The sequence below is a fragment of the Stereum hirsutum genome, assembly GCF_000264905.1.
Source record: "Stereum hirsutum FP-91666 SS1 unplaced genomic scaffold STEHIscaffold_26, whole genome shotgun sequence".
Classification (NCBI taxonomy): domain Eukaryota; kingdom Fungi; phylum Basidiomycota; class Agaricomycetes; order Russulales; family Stereaceae; genus Stereum; species Stereum hirsutum.
Window position 1 is genome coordinate 36987 of NW_006763156.1, and position 13743 is coordinate 50729.

The 13743-nt window shown below is 51.1% G+C and overlaps 4 protein-coding genes across 4 annotated transcripts; all 4 read right to left on the minus strand.

Moving 5' to 3' along the window:
- Positions 1-602: 602 nt before the first annotated feature.
- On the minus strand, positions 603-1178 carry STEHIDRAFT_116491 (uncharacterized protein; the record flags this gene model as incomplete). The annotated part of the gene is made up of 1 exon (XM_007311340.1): positions 603-1178. The coding sequence occupies one exon, from the start codon at positions 1176-1178 to the stop codon at positions 603-605; it is 576 nt and encodes a 191-aa protein (XP_007311402.1).
- Positions 1179-3179: 2001 nt separating this feature from the next.
- Positions 3180-5487, minus strand: STEHIDRAFT_143171 (uncharacterized protein). Its single transcript, XM_007311341.1, has 6 exons — positions 4986-5487; positions 4896-4934; positions 4765-4831; positions 4591-4695; positions 4216-4299; positions 3180-4070 (listed from the first exon to the last, which is right to left on the minus strand). Exons 1-6 carry the CDS (start codon positions 5466-5468, stop codon positions 3691-3693), a joined length of 1158 nt encoding a protein of 385 aa, XP_007311403.1. The 5' UTR covers positions 5469-5487; the 3' UTR covers positions 3180-3690.
- Positions 5488-5811: 324 nt separating this feature from the next.
- STEHIDRAFT_88112 (potassium transporter) lies at positions 5812-9930 on the minus strand. The gene is made up of 23 exons (XM_007311342.1): positions 9688-9930; positions 9469-9617; positions 9376-9409; positions 9168-9313; positions 9022-9103; positions 8907-8953; positions 8772-8841; positions 8612-8713; positions 8474-8552; positions 8236-8409; positions 8135-8165; positions 7997-8073; positions 7850-7917; positions 7715-7781; positions 7527-7648; positions 7399-7471; positions 6943-7322; positions 6841-6878; positions 6690-6774; positions 6574-6626; positions 6397-6506; positions 6109-6261; positions 5812-6007 (listed from the first exon to the last, which is right to left on the minus strand). The coding sequence occupies exons 1-23, from the start codon at positions 9851-9853 to the stop codon at positions 5974-5976; spliced, it is 2340 nt and encodes a 779-aa protein (XP_007311404.1). The 5' UTR covers positions 9854-9930; the 3' UTR covers positions 5812-5973.
- Positions 9931-11825: 1895 nt separating this feature from the next.
- STEHIDRAFT_135727 (Rho GTPase activation protein) lies at positions 11826-13550 on the minus strand (the record flags this gene model as incomplete). The annotated part of the gene is made up of 3 exons (XM_007311343.1): positions 11826-12793; positions 12857-12979; positions 13034-13550. The coding sequence occupies 3 exons, from the start codon at positions 13548-13550 to the stop codon at positions 11826-11828; spliced, it is 1608 nt and encodes a 535-aa protein (XP_007311405.1).
- Positions 13551-13743: the final 193 nt, after the last annotated feature.

Sequence of the window (13743 nt, forward strand, 5' to 3'; positions counted from 1 at the left end):
GGAGGGGGGGGGGGGGGGGGGGTTTAAAAAATCGATTATATTTGTATAGCGCCGACGCGGGTCAGGGGCGCTGGGAGTGTACGCTACTAGTCAACTAACTAAATGTAAAGTTGGTAAATACTGTAGATCTCTATGAAAAGAGTAGGGGAGGGATTTGAAACGGTTTACCACATCACAGACCGCAGTTTGGCCGGACCACTCATAGGTTACAGATGCCGACCTAGCGAAATGTTTTGACCGAGCGCCGAGTTATTTCTTTCTTTCGAAAGACCACTCGAAAATGGACTATATACGACGGTGAAATTTTCGGTCCGTCGCGTGACTTTACTGCACACTGGCGTGGCGAATTCCGCACCTTCAAATTTTGGACTCTGTCACAAATGGATGGAGAACCGGCTCAAACGGCACATCACTTATTATATCTGATACCATTGGAAAAGACCTCAAAACATCAACCGCGACAACCCGTCGATGGATAGGGTGAAGCATATGCATCAAATACAATGTGATTACGGGACTGTTTCTGTGCCGGATGACATGCCGGTGTCTCATTCGTCGGACGCGTCTCATGCCCTGTCCTATCCGGTCTCTTCACTCCATGATTACCTAGGGTCCCTCCCATAGTGCAGCTCCCGAGTGTACCGCGTAGTGGTGACGGAAGACAGGATTGACTGTAGCCGAGCTTTCGTTACAATAGTATCGTTGAGGGCACCGATATCCACCAAATATTCCAGAACGTTAAAGATGCATGTGATGCAGTTACCGAACGGTCGCTTCGGCTCCCAGGACTGGAAGGCGGTCAGGATTCCCATGCGGGCACCCGCGTTATAGTGTCCCAATTCATACAACGTCCAGTGCTGGATACTTTGGCTGCCGTTGGGCCGAAAGCTAAACCGGAATAGGTAGGGGTTCGTTATAGCGGCCTTCTCGTCATTGTTCTGTCTGATCTCGATGACCTTGTAGCCTTTATGAACTTGAGTGGTTTCTGTGTCGTATGCGGGCCAAACAACGCAATAATGCAGAATCTGCCTGTTCACGTCCCGGTGTATGACGAGAGAGACGGGAAGGTCGCGATTCACGTAAGCCACGGGTCGGCCGTCTGGCCAGATGTTGGGGGACTCGGGAGCAGCGCAAAAGCTCATCATAGCCTTATCCCTTTCCTCATTGAAAGTCAGCATGCTTCGAAGAAAAGAGGATTAGTTATAATTTGTACAGAAAGTCGTGATTGTGCTCACATTTGCTTAGTATGTGGAGGAGGCGATTATTCCGTTGGATGGTCAGGAAAAGAGATGCTGCGAAGATGAGTGGTCTGAAGGGCGATGGTAAGCGGCTTTATATAGCCAGAGAGTGCTGACGCGCACCGAAAGCCCACCCTAGGACGAAAACATGGTGCATTCCGACAAAGGGTACAATGAACTAGTTGGAGGCGGACGATCGTGGACACCTCATGTTCAGGAAGTTACGAAAGGAGACAAAAGGAAATCTCACGAACCAATGTCCCACAGTAAGCACAAGCCGATCCGCCCACAGTCTTCGCGATGGCGTGTCACTGACGAGCCCCGATATGGAAAGGAGTCTAGGAAGCAGTTACCTCATCTACGTCGTCTCTGTGAGCCACTGAATCCGATAGTGGCGCGAAGAAATTCAGAATTCGTCTTGGATATATTAGGAACAAGGGCTTGTCCGCTTTCGGCTTTCTTGACGGTAATAAGGGGGGAGCACAGGCTCAGGTGTGGAACTTTCCGCTTGAATAATACCTCGCATCATGGAGCTTCTCATAAGACCACATCAAACACAAGAAGAAGAAGTACGGCAACATACCTTACACATGCCACGGGCCAGATAGCCCATACCTAAATGGCTCGTTAAGAGTACTAGGACAAGAACGAGGAGTGCTTGCGGCATAGAGCTGGACGAGAAGGATATGGAGCATGAGATATAGCATGAGCTCCATATGGCTTAAGTCAATTTCGAGAGCCTAGTACAACTCGGGGTGAGTTGGGTGGCCGAAAGCTGACGACAAGGATAAGCACGACAAGCCGAACCGACGCACCAGATGTTTGGAAGTTTTTGAAGCTGCATTCATCCTTGGGCTGGCATCAAAATTGCCTTCGATAGTTTTGTTGTGGCGTCCGTAACCTTCGGTCTTGTCCCCTTTTTCGTTGCTGGTACCTTCTTGCCTTACACCGACGAAGCCTGGCCGAGTACTCCTGAAAGTGACGCCGTCAGTACGGATCGTGCATGTGTGCTTACAAACAGGTATGAGAACGTTAACAATACGAATGGAGAACAAGACGAAGAGGTGCACGCTTCGCACAGCGGCGGACTCCAAGAACAGTTGCAAGGCTCGAAAGCCAGCAAATTATACGCATTGCTATGCACATCGAGAGAGGAACACAGCGATCATGATGCTCACGAATCGCGGATACGGCCAATTATGCCACCAGCACCCTCCCGCTACATCAAATATCTCTACTATTATGCCAAATGGAGTCCACGAAGCGGACTCCTCGAGCAAGTATCTTGCACTCTGATATCTAGCCTCGTTGGATTCCATCACAGCCAGGCGTTGCATGCATACCGCTTGGCGGAAAGGAGATGCGATACAATCAGCCTTGGTGGAACAAGATTCAGAGGTTTCGACACACGTCGAAGTTGCCACGCCACTGGGAGTAGGATGGGAATGAACGGTTCGCCGAGAGCACAGGACAAGTAAGCTGAGTCTCGAAAGATAATGGATGAGAATCGAAGAGCATCCTATTACGCCTTATTCGTCTAACGCAGGGTGGCGACGAATTCAGTGGTAATGGTCAAGACCGAGGCGAAAACCGAGAAGACCCCTAATCTGTTCTTCAAGCTCCAGCAGCAGGTCATGACGCCCATCACAGAACCAGCCTGCCGAGTCCAAGAACAAAATTGAGATCCAGGAAAGCGAAGTCTCCAGACGAAGAAATATCGAGGTCGACATGCATGATGCATGCAAGTTCGAAACGTTGACTCGGACGTCGAAGGAGGGGTAAAATCACTTTCACACCCAAACTCGGCCCGTGGGCGCTTCTGAGCCCCGCCACGCTCAGCGCTCAAATTTGCACGAAATCGCAAGACACGCCACATTGCGCCACATCTTAGCTCTGGGTCGTCGCTCTTGATAGGCCCTCGAAAATTGATAAACATGGCGAGGCTCATCAGTATCGATATCCAAGAAACAACCACGACAACATAATAGTACAAGTAAAATACAGGCTACTCCTAAGAGATGACTACAGTAGAAATACAAGAGCTGTAACGGTTCCTGTCAGTGTGACCGAACGACGATATGAACAATATTTACACAGGGGCAGAGACAGAGGCAGTAGAGTACAAATACAGAACCAAGAAAGCGTGCGACGAGGCGAATCGTGTATGGGATACAGTGACGGTATGCATATGCAAATGAGAAGAACAATAACACGAGGACCGTGAATCCGTGCGAGTGCATATGATGAATCGATAATACGAGGCAAAGCGAGGTCAGAAGTGATCAGTTTAATTCGAAGGTGAACGGGGTCTCCGCGCCCGTGGATATTGTAACACCACGAAGGAATATGAAGGAGAGAAATCAACGGCACAGATAAACGTTCCTACCAACACAAACGAGCGTCCTACCTCCTTGCCCTTACATACACCATACTCGGCAACACCCTCACCCTCTCACCCAACCAACGAAGCCCTCGAACTGCTCCTCGACAAAGCGTCCAAAGTCCAGCTCGACAAACCCGAACCTATCGTACTCGAAGGCGAAAGCGACGCGCTCTTCAAGCTCGGAGAACTTTCGCTACTGGCGGTGACGCTACTGCTCTGAAGACTACTAGAGTCGGGTTTAACAGGACGAGCTATGTGTGAAGACGAGGCGTGGTTGGTAGAAGAGCGGGGATTGATTGGATTGGTGCGATACTTGAAAGGGCTGAGTGTGATACTGAACTTCGTAGGGATACCCTGAGTCTGAGCATGGGCGGAAGACGTCGTCTTGCGAGAGGTGCTGGAGACATTGGGGAGATCAGAGGGCTTGGTACGCTGGGGAGACCCGGATGCTAAGTAATGTGAAAGGACACCAAAAAACGGGATGAAGACGTCAGAATTGGAATGACACGTGTTTTTGAGATTTTAGCGCGGGACGGGGGAGAGGACTAGCAGGAGATGAAGGGGGGAAATGATGGTTGAGCGAGTCTGACGAACGAGGTGGAGAAATGGTGCGCTCGTGATGATTGGTAGTAGATGTGGCTATAGATGGAGTAGCGGCGTCGGTAGAAGAAGATATTTCTGCGATATAATAATTCAAGACACGAAGAGAACGAGATAAAGATACGACGGGAGAGGGGGGCTTCTTTTTACGAGGTTTACGTGGAAGTGTAATGGGGGGTGCTACCGCACGAGTGGTAGTGGAACGGAGTGATCGTACACTATGGGAGGCAGGTGGACGTGGTTGAGGAGGGATGATTTTACGTGGGGTGAAGGGCATGGAGGGGGCAGAGGAGGACGAGGCAATATAGGATGAAGGCTTGTGATCTGGACAGGGGTGGAACGAGAACGAGTATTAGCGAAAGAGCTTACGAGTCGATGGAAGGTGAGTGGACTGGCTTTTCTGCATCCCTGACGTCGATGTCTTGCGAGTAATTGGGGATGTCGGGGAATGAGGAGTCAAACTGGAATGAGACTCTGACGAAAGGAATGAGTGCGGCGTTCAAGAATAAACGGATGATCAAGGTAATGCAGAAACTGGCTTACTGCTAGAAGTAATACCATGGCCAGACCGGTAAGAGCTGGGAGGATGAGAAGTGCTCGTTCTCATTTTCTGTGAACATCATAAAAAATTTGTTCTAGCTGCTCGTCCGCCAAAACTGATATAATATGCTTACGGTAGGACTGGCAGGAGTCGAGCTCTTGGCGTGAGGTCTCTATAACAACACATTAATAACATTTTAGAAGGTGGCAATCGACGAACTCACGGAAGCCTTCGGGTTCGCATCCTTCACATCATTACGCGCCTTAGATATATCGCCGAGTCCTCCCTTTCTTCCTTCGCCGCCACCAGTCACCTTCACTTCCCTGGTCTCCTTTCTTCGTCCAATCACTCCCGCTTCCGATCCAGCCTTTTCATTCCCTCCTTCCGTCCCAGCTTCCCCTCCGGCGCCTATACCCTCCTTTCCTTTACCCTCCGCAGCACTAGCCTCCGAGTCCTCCTTGGAGCTCGTCCTAGCCACCTTCATCGACTCCGCATACCTCTCGCTAGCCGTAATGGCAATAGACCTAGTCAACGCATCCAGCTCATCCAGCGTGTACCTGGCTTCGGCACTGTTGACGCGTGAACGAGTTCCAGAGAGTGCGGCTTGGATGTTGCTGATGTCGGTTTCGAGGGTGGTGAGAAACGGGCTTAGGGGCTCGGAGTCGACGGCGGGCTTCTTATTCGACTCTTTGGTGGCAGACGGCATGGCTGGCACTGAGATGAAGAGCTCAGAGGGGGTGGTTAGAGGGATGAATGAAGGGAAGGGGGAGATATGGGGCGTTTTATATGAGGCTGAGACTCGGAGGATCAGTGAATCATCATCGGTGACGACGTGTGGCGTCGAATCGGTGGCCCAACAGAGAAATCACGACACAATAGGCAAGCCGTTTTCCAAGAAGAGCGAGACAGAGAAATGTATTGTAAGAGGAGCATCCAAGAACGGCGACTGTCTTTTGAGTTCGCTTGGAGCGATGACGCTTCTTCGGGTCTAAGGACGGAGCCGGTCTCTCGGTCTCAGTGGCGTGGCGTGATGCGCCACATACAATATCGTTTCAATACTTATTGTATAAATGAAGTCGTCAATGCTAGTACATCTGGCGTATAAAATTCTCTACAACAAATCGCCCACAGAACCAGAAGAAAAAAAACTTGATCAAGTCCGGCATCCAACAGTAAATGTCGGTGCAAAAGACACGCATCGTAACCTCCCGTCATATCCGAGCGTTCACACCGATCCGGATGATCCTGTACAAACAACAAGTACTCAGCGTCAAGGTCTTCACAATCACCGGTCACAAGGCAACAGGATACCATCAATAACAAAAGGCAGTGAAAGAGACACTCACTCATCCGGCGACCCAAGCCAATTTACCGTCTCCGGGAACATAACACACAACCTCGCATACACATCTTCGATGAGCATTTTCCTCACGTAATTGACTATGGGCGACAGTCGACCGCCTTCGATAGGGCGACTGAGGACTTCGTAGTGCGGAATACTGTCATATTCGGCCAATTCGAAGAACAAAGAACGAAGAGTAAGTCGAATTGCGCAGAAACGGGGAGGAGGAGAACGAGTCGTGGATGGCGTGGGTAATGGGTCGAAGGTGAGATGGGAAAGATGAGGGACATACACATGCGTGAAACTGCTAGCCACACTATTCACGTTCTTGATCTGCTCCTCCGCCAGCTTCGGACTCGACCGGGACTCGATTGCGCATATGCGTTTTACGACCTCGCTAACCTATAGATACATCGCACATTTTCAATAACCATGTTGACCAGGGAATCGAATAGAAGGAAGCACATACATCGAGTTGGAACTCTTCCCGGAATCCCAGGTAACATGAGACGCCGTAGAATCCTGTGCAAGAAAGATCGTCAGAAGTCTTGGATGACATTGATATATAATGAGGAAAGGACGTACCAGAGACCGACTCGATCTTATCCACGACATACCGGTCTTCTGCGTCGACTCGGGCAATGGGAAGCGTGTGGACCGACAAGAACACCTGCAAACCACAAACAACAGATCTCTCAGAGGACAATACTTTCGCAAGGGATATAAGACCACTCACCACGACCCTAGGCAAAGCAGGCCAAGATCTAATGAAACCTAGTCAATCATATGCATTTAGATTCGATGTCTTGAATTTCGATGATAGAAAGGCTAGACTTACTAACGAACGAATGTGGTACCCCCCTCTCATGCGTCATTCTATGGAAAACAGCAAGCACAGGCAACCTTCCCAACTCCCTCTTCTCATCATCTCCATCCATATCGGCGCCGCCTACAGTACAATAATACGTCACGTCCCTCAACAACATCTCGTCGTGTCCCTCATCTTCGTTCATAACACCGAAGCGCGTTTCGGGATGTATGGGGTACTGGACCGAGTTGGAGTTGCCATTTTCGTTTGAGGTATGGGGATTCGCCTGTTTCTCGTGGCCGTGGGTGGAAGACGAAGTGCTGATAAATCGGTCGAGAGTACGACGGGATGCTCCGTCGAATCGTTCTTCGAGACCTTTGGCCCAAGTCCAGAAGAACATGAGGATCCATCTAAAATAATGATTCAAATGTGAGCGAGTGTGCACAGGATGTATACGATAACGCTCGACGCGTAGAATGAGCATACAGGATTGCACCGAGCATGAGCGGGACCCAAGCTCCCTCTGGCACTTTCTTCAGCGCTGCACCCCAGAACAAACCTACACGCATCCACCCTTTAGCATATTGTGCACTGATATCATTGTGGGTACGAACCGTCAATGAAGCCGAAGAAGACGAAGTACGCAAGTCCTACGATGATAGGCAGTTGTTTCACGTAGCGGCATTGAATGGCTATGAGGACCGTAGTAGAGAACATAACTGTCGACACTGCGAATCTGCAGGGTCAACGTTGTCAGAAGGTGACCGAAGTGAAAAATCATTATGACATGAAGAGAACGAACCCGTATGCATTGGTCAATTGCGCGGAGCTTTTGAACGCGGCGACGACGATGATGGTCGCGATCATGACTGCATTAGATTTTTGACCTGATCAGTACCAAGGATCGACAGTTAGACAGGAAGAAAGGATGGCTCACGGATCCAGTTCACAGCAGGAATGTAGACTTGTCCCTGTAGTGTCTCTGAGGTTGACTTCATCCTCAAACTACGGAAGAAGCCCAAAGATATCGAAGAGAAGTGTGAGTCGACGTTGAAAATATGATCTCAGGAGGCGAAAGACGCACGGAGGCAGACTCTTCATATTCACGAGCTGCTGCGTGAGACTGAACGTCCCTGTGATCATAGCCTGCGACGCTATGAGCTTTTAAAATTATCCAGCGTCAGTAACACAGAATCTCATCCATTGAAAGGTGACCGCTTACCGTGGCGAGGATCGCAAACACATACATGATCCTACACCACATACGCACACCATTCATCAGCTAACTTCTCTAATCAGCCAGAGCGAGACGGAACTACACACCAGAACAACGGCCCATTCGAACTCCCTGGTATAGTCGTATAGAAGATATTTGACATCACGGCTTCGCCATCCGCGATCACTCTTGCGCCTTGACCAAGGTATGCCAGTATGAGACAGGGATAGACGAGGCCAATAAAAGATATTTGGATGGAGGTCATGTTGAATTGTCCGAGACTGTCCGATAGACATATGCATGTCAGCAAAACTTTGGACCACGAAAGGAAGGTGGGATAATTACTTGGCGAAGAGGGCTTCACAACCGGTCACAGCCAACAAGACGCCGGCAAGGAGGTCGTAGTTTCCAGTGCGGACGAAATCTACGAGTAAGCGTGCATTAGTACGTCTGCGTGCGCTTTGAAATAGGACAGGGACATACATTCGATGGCTCTTGACGGATCATATGCCCTCCAGATTCCGGGGAATGTGACGATGTTCACGATACCGGTCGCAGCGAGAAGTAGAAGCCACACAAACGTGACTGGATGAAAGGATATGGGTCAGAGTGACGCGAGAAAGCTGGATGGCATAGAGCTTACTGGGTGCGAACAGAAACCCAAGGCGACTCGTTCCGAGGGGTTGAGCAAGGAACAGGACGATTATGAAAGCCTAGAATGACCTGGTAAGAAAGTGAAAGTATACGAACAATAATCGTGTAAGTGATGAGGACATACGATTGAAATAGGAGTGACATCGCTCGATACAGACGGTTTGGCGACAGCTGTAGAGAATCGACACGGGGAAGGTCAAAATAGGGCTTCTTTTCACGGCTGTCACAGAGTTACTCACCAATTCCACCAACAGCGCTCGTTACCGAGACAGCACAAGTGAACACACCGTCCGCCATCGTGAGAGCCGTTCCGAACAACGACTGCCGGGATACTGATGGTCAGTGATCGCGAGGTCCAGAACACTACACACACGAAAGCGCTCACCCAAGCAAGCAAGACCCATCTCAGTTTCTGCGGAGCCCTCAGCGCCATTTTGTGGCCTGCGGTGAGCATCGAATCGCGTGTCGGAGCCGTCTCAAATGCTTTGGGCGGATAAAGGCCTTGATACAAGGCGAACGTCCCACCTTCGCCTAATACGAGGATATACTTGTGAGATTGCATACCCTGACGCACTGGACGAAGCATCGTATACCTTCGTGTGTTCCAAAGCGAAGACAAATTATGACCTGTTAGCAAGACGTTGTTAGTATTCAGGAATATGGGAGGGCTTCAATCGCGGACGCACGTATTTGATGAGAGGCACGAGGGTGAGCGACCACACAATAGCGCTGAGTCCACCGATTACATCCTCCTTGCTCGGGACAGGACCAGATGCAGACCACAATCCATTCAGCACATAGAGTGGAGAGGTACCAATGTCAGAGTAAATAATGCCTATGGACACCCCCGATGCGCCCGAAATGAGTACAAACGTCCTGGGAGGGAGACAAGAGGAAGAGCGTACCGAGGGCTTGGAAGCTTAGGAGGATTAACCCGACTCCGCTGGCGCGTAAGGCCTGTCGACGCATACCGTGGTCAATGACTACTCTCTTCTCCCCGATACTAAGTTCGTCTGGTGCGGGAGCAACATCGCCGTGGCCGTCCTTTGACAAAGTAGTGTGGGACGCCATCCAGAGTATAAGAGGCGGACTAGTGAGCAGAAGGTAATACTCGAGAACGACGAGACAATTGATGGAGCGCGCAGAGTCTGAAGGAAGCGAGGAGGGAAAGAATAAACTGGTATCGTGGGTAGCCTTAAGTACCGTGCGGGCGGCTTACTGGATGAGATGATCTCACCGCCGTCTTGTCCCCTATGGATCGACAGCGTCCTCAGTAATCTTATCCATTTCACTCCATCCTAGACGTTGATCAGTGATACAGACGTCGAGAACTTTCGTACCTCAGGCAATAGCAGACGGATCACGAAAGGACGGAGCTTCTGACTGCTTCTGCGCAGTGCATAGCCCGCGTCAAAGCAAGACTGCCAAGCGTCCGTGCGCCCAGCCGAACAGATCAAGAATGCCTCCCCCTGCACCGTGAACAAGCGCGTACGCCCGTTATCGTGGAATGGCGAATATCCCGCTACCTTCAAGTGGAGGTTGGCGCCGTCACAACAACGCCGCGAAATCCGTACACACCGTGGAAACAAAATCGGATGTGGAGGGAAAATCAGATGCACCAGCACCGGATGTTACACGAGCAGAGTCTCAGTCCTCTGGCGAATTCCCCTCTACCAGGGGCCTGTCAATACGGAGGTATGTATCACCATACGGATTTATGGCTCGCCGTGGAAAAATGCAGAAAGAAATGGTGGCCAAATAATGTACAGACAGGAGACAAAGTTCCACGCACGGCGAATATCCCTCTCTCCCCTTGGTCCGTGCGCATGCCTTGCCAGTGAGCGAATTCCGCCAGAGGGGTTGGGGGTGCGCGGGGTGAACGTGCTTCAGCGATCAGGCTCTCCAGCTTCGGGCTTGCATGCAGTGCATTTCATCTGACATTTTTTACGATGAGGAGCAAAAGGGCACAGTAATGATGTCGGGGGATCTGGCGGACTCTCCGTTCTGGCGGTTCCACTCAGGAGGTTTGTCGTTGTTATTAGCAGCCTCAAAGGCTGCTCCTCGACTTCGAGCAGGACATAAGTACAGAACTAGGTATATTGTGAAACCCTCAGTCTGCTTGTATGGAGATGACCGAACTCGTGGACCAGAAGGCGACGCGAGTCCCATTTCGAGCGTTGGATGATGGTGGAAGGAGATCAAGTTCAACACGACATCCGATTTGGGAATCACCGGCGGTGTGGCACCACGGCAACTTCCGTTCTCGTATCCGCGGTGTGGCCTGCCATACATACCACTTCAGCTAACCATTTGTTGCTGTACTATTGTCCTCAGGTCTAGAGGAGAGGTTCAGCTGCAATAGATGCCACGAGAAATAGCATCTGCTGGTAGATACTGAATCGGAGAAAACCTCCGCAGTACTACAAAGACGCCAGTGGGCGCGTTCTTGCTTCAGTTCATCCGGGCAACAAGATGGTGTCTATTTTAGAAGGTAAAGTTTTGGCTATATCAATACATTTTTGTTCACTGAGACGGTGGGATAAGCTATAAGTACATGACTGATGATTGCGGGATGGTGAAACATAACGGTTTTCTTTAATGCCGACACCGGGTAGACTCTAGCTAAGAAACGGAAGACGAGGGGCAAGGGGGGGCGTATGAGAGAGTTATCGCTAATACAGATACTTGGTGGTCAGGATACAAAGAGATGTAAGGCATCTGGAGAAAGGAAAGATGGGCGATGAAAGTCTAGGTTATCAACGGCTGGCACCAGGCCAGCCGAAAAGCTCGAGGTCTACGAGCACGATCGACGTTGAGAAGCGATTGCATGCGAAGGTAAAGCGGAGTACGTGGACGGTGAATGGGCAGAGCGGGGAAGAATAGGCAAGGTCTAGGGGCTCGTGAAGGTGGCGCCAGTCGTAAAGGTCGTGAAATATATAGATTCAATAATGATACGTCAAAGCTACAAAGAATCTTCATGAGTCTATGAGGGTCTCTGATTATGAGGCAAAGATCAACGCACCAACTCCGTAAAGACAGCGCCTCATCCAGGACCCCATACGCCCAGACCACCCTCGAGATCTGGAAGCCCCAGGCTGCCCTTCATCTCGACCGGCGAACTATAGATCTGCACACCTCCGTTCCCCGTCCATTTCGAGACGTCCTTGTGAGTTTCGTCGACTCCAGGCGAGGATTCGTCGGTGGACGAAATCGAGAATCCTGACTCCACGCTCGTCCACTCCTCGGACGAAGACCAATCCCCCGTCTCTGACTGGCCGACACTGCTACCCCTCCACGTCGACTCCTCTGCGCAATCCATGGGACTGCCGGCCAACGCAGAGCCAGCATCCACGCGATCAACGTCCACAGCCTCGACCTTTACGCCACCGCCACCGTTCCTCTTCAGGGCACTAAGACTATTCTCCAGCCCGTCGAAAAGTGATTCCTCCCCATCCAGCAATCCTTCCGAAATCGTCCTCCACCTTCTCAAAAACCACACCAACAACTCCTTCCCCTGACTCCTATCCTCCCCGCCAACCAATGCCTCCCCAAACAACCCGCCGATATCCTCAAACGTGATCCCGTTCTCGGGACATAACGGGACCTGGGTGAAGAACGCACAGAGATAGGCGAAAAGCGAGAGCTGGTTCGTGGGCAGGAGATGCAGCAGTATCTGTGCCACAGCGATCTCCGCCTTTGAGAACTCTTCGTCCTCGTCGCGGCTGGCCCACGCCATGATCCATTGCGAAGCGGTATACTGGTCGCGTGTTTCTTCGCGACGGACGCTCGGGAGGACGCACCACTGCCAGAAGCAAGTGAAGAGTGAAGGTGGAATAAGCGGTTGGGGAAGGGAGTTGAGGTATGTGGTGAGGAGGGCACAGATGTCGGCTGTGGATTCGGTGCGAACGGAGATGGATTGGCCGTAGGAGGGAGGGGCGTTGAAGGTTTCGATGAGGGACACGAGGCGAAGACGATTCGGGAGGTCGCGAAAGAGCCCTGGACGGTATATTCCTAGGTAGATATCAAACCAGTTTGGATTAGGAAGCTATCGAATACGAGAGCGAAGGAGCGAACCTGTTCGGTAGAGTTCTTCGATGCAAGTGGAGACGATGGTGGGAAGGTCATGACGGTACCCTCGGATTGTGGTAGTGGAAAATGCGTCAACGGGGCACTCATCCAACGAGGTGGAGAAGACTGCTGTGCAAGACATAAGCCGTAGAACTCAAAGCGTAGTGAATATAAATCGCTTACCAGTCTTGTCACCGTGTGGCGCAGTTGACAGGGTGGTGTGACCCATACTCCTTCGTTCCCTCAACAACATGTCCTTCTCCCATGAGTAGCCAACATCCTCTTCGTTCAACGCAGCCCTCATCTCCAATCCCTGCGCGTGAAGTACTTCGTCGAGAACAGGTAGAAGGCGTCGATAATGAATTCTGGGCGCTGATGGGTATGCTTTGCGTTGTGGCGAGCCAGATTCGGAATCATCAAAGCGAGGCGAGGAAGACGAGCGCGACTTCTGCTGACGGAAACGTGAGGCAGAAGATCGGCCGGAGTAACCCATGGGCGGTAGCAGACCACAGGCGCGAGCCAGGCGGTCGTTTTCGAGGTCGAGATCGCGGACGACATGGGGGAAGGAGGTGACATGGCAGAGACGATTGTGATAATTGGAGGTGGAAGAGCCGACAGGATATGTGTCACGGCGCTTCAGGCCAGAATATGGTGAAGAGGATGCTGATGATATAGGAGATGCGAAGAGAGGTTGGGACATAGATGATGAAGGGCAGCTGGCACTCCCTCTCGGGGTCGATGGGATGTCTTGAAGAAAGGGTGCCGGGTCGATTGAGTGGCGCTGCATACTGTGCTTGGGGAAGAACCACGATGGCGAGAAAGTGGGAGATAGGGACTCGACGCGGGAAAAGATGGGGGCCCGCCATAAGTATGGCCGTGCACTCTATCGCAAA

Coding starts and splice junctions, on each gene's coding strand:
- STEHIDRAFT_143171 (XM_007311341.1), bottom strand. CDS start 5,468: ATGCCGTCTGCCACCAAAGAGTCGAATAAGAAGCCCGCCGTCGACTCC. Junction 4,832..4,895: donor CGACTCCTGCCAGTCCTACC/GTAAGCATATTA, acceptor TGATGTTCACAG/AAAATGAGAACGAGCACTTC. Junction 4,071..4,215: donor GCGCACCATTTCTCCACCTC/GTTCGTCAGACT, acceptor CACATTACTTAG/CATCCGGGTCTCCCCAGCGT.
- STEHIDRAFT_88112 (XM_007311342.1), bottom strand. CDS start 9,853: ATGGCGTCCCACACTACTTTGTCAAAGGACGGCCACGGCGATGTTGCT. Junction 6,262..6,396: donor GCTAGCAGTTTCACGCATGT/GTATGTCCCTCA, acceptor CGAATATGACAG/TATTCCGCACTACGAAGTCC. Junction 6,008..6,108: donor TGGCTTGGGTCGCCGGATGA/GTGAGTGTCTCT, acceptor TTGTTTGTACAG/GATCATCCGGATCGGTGTGA.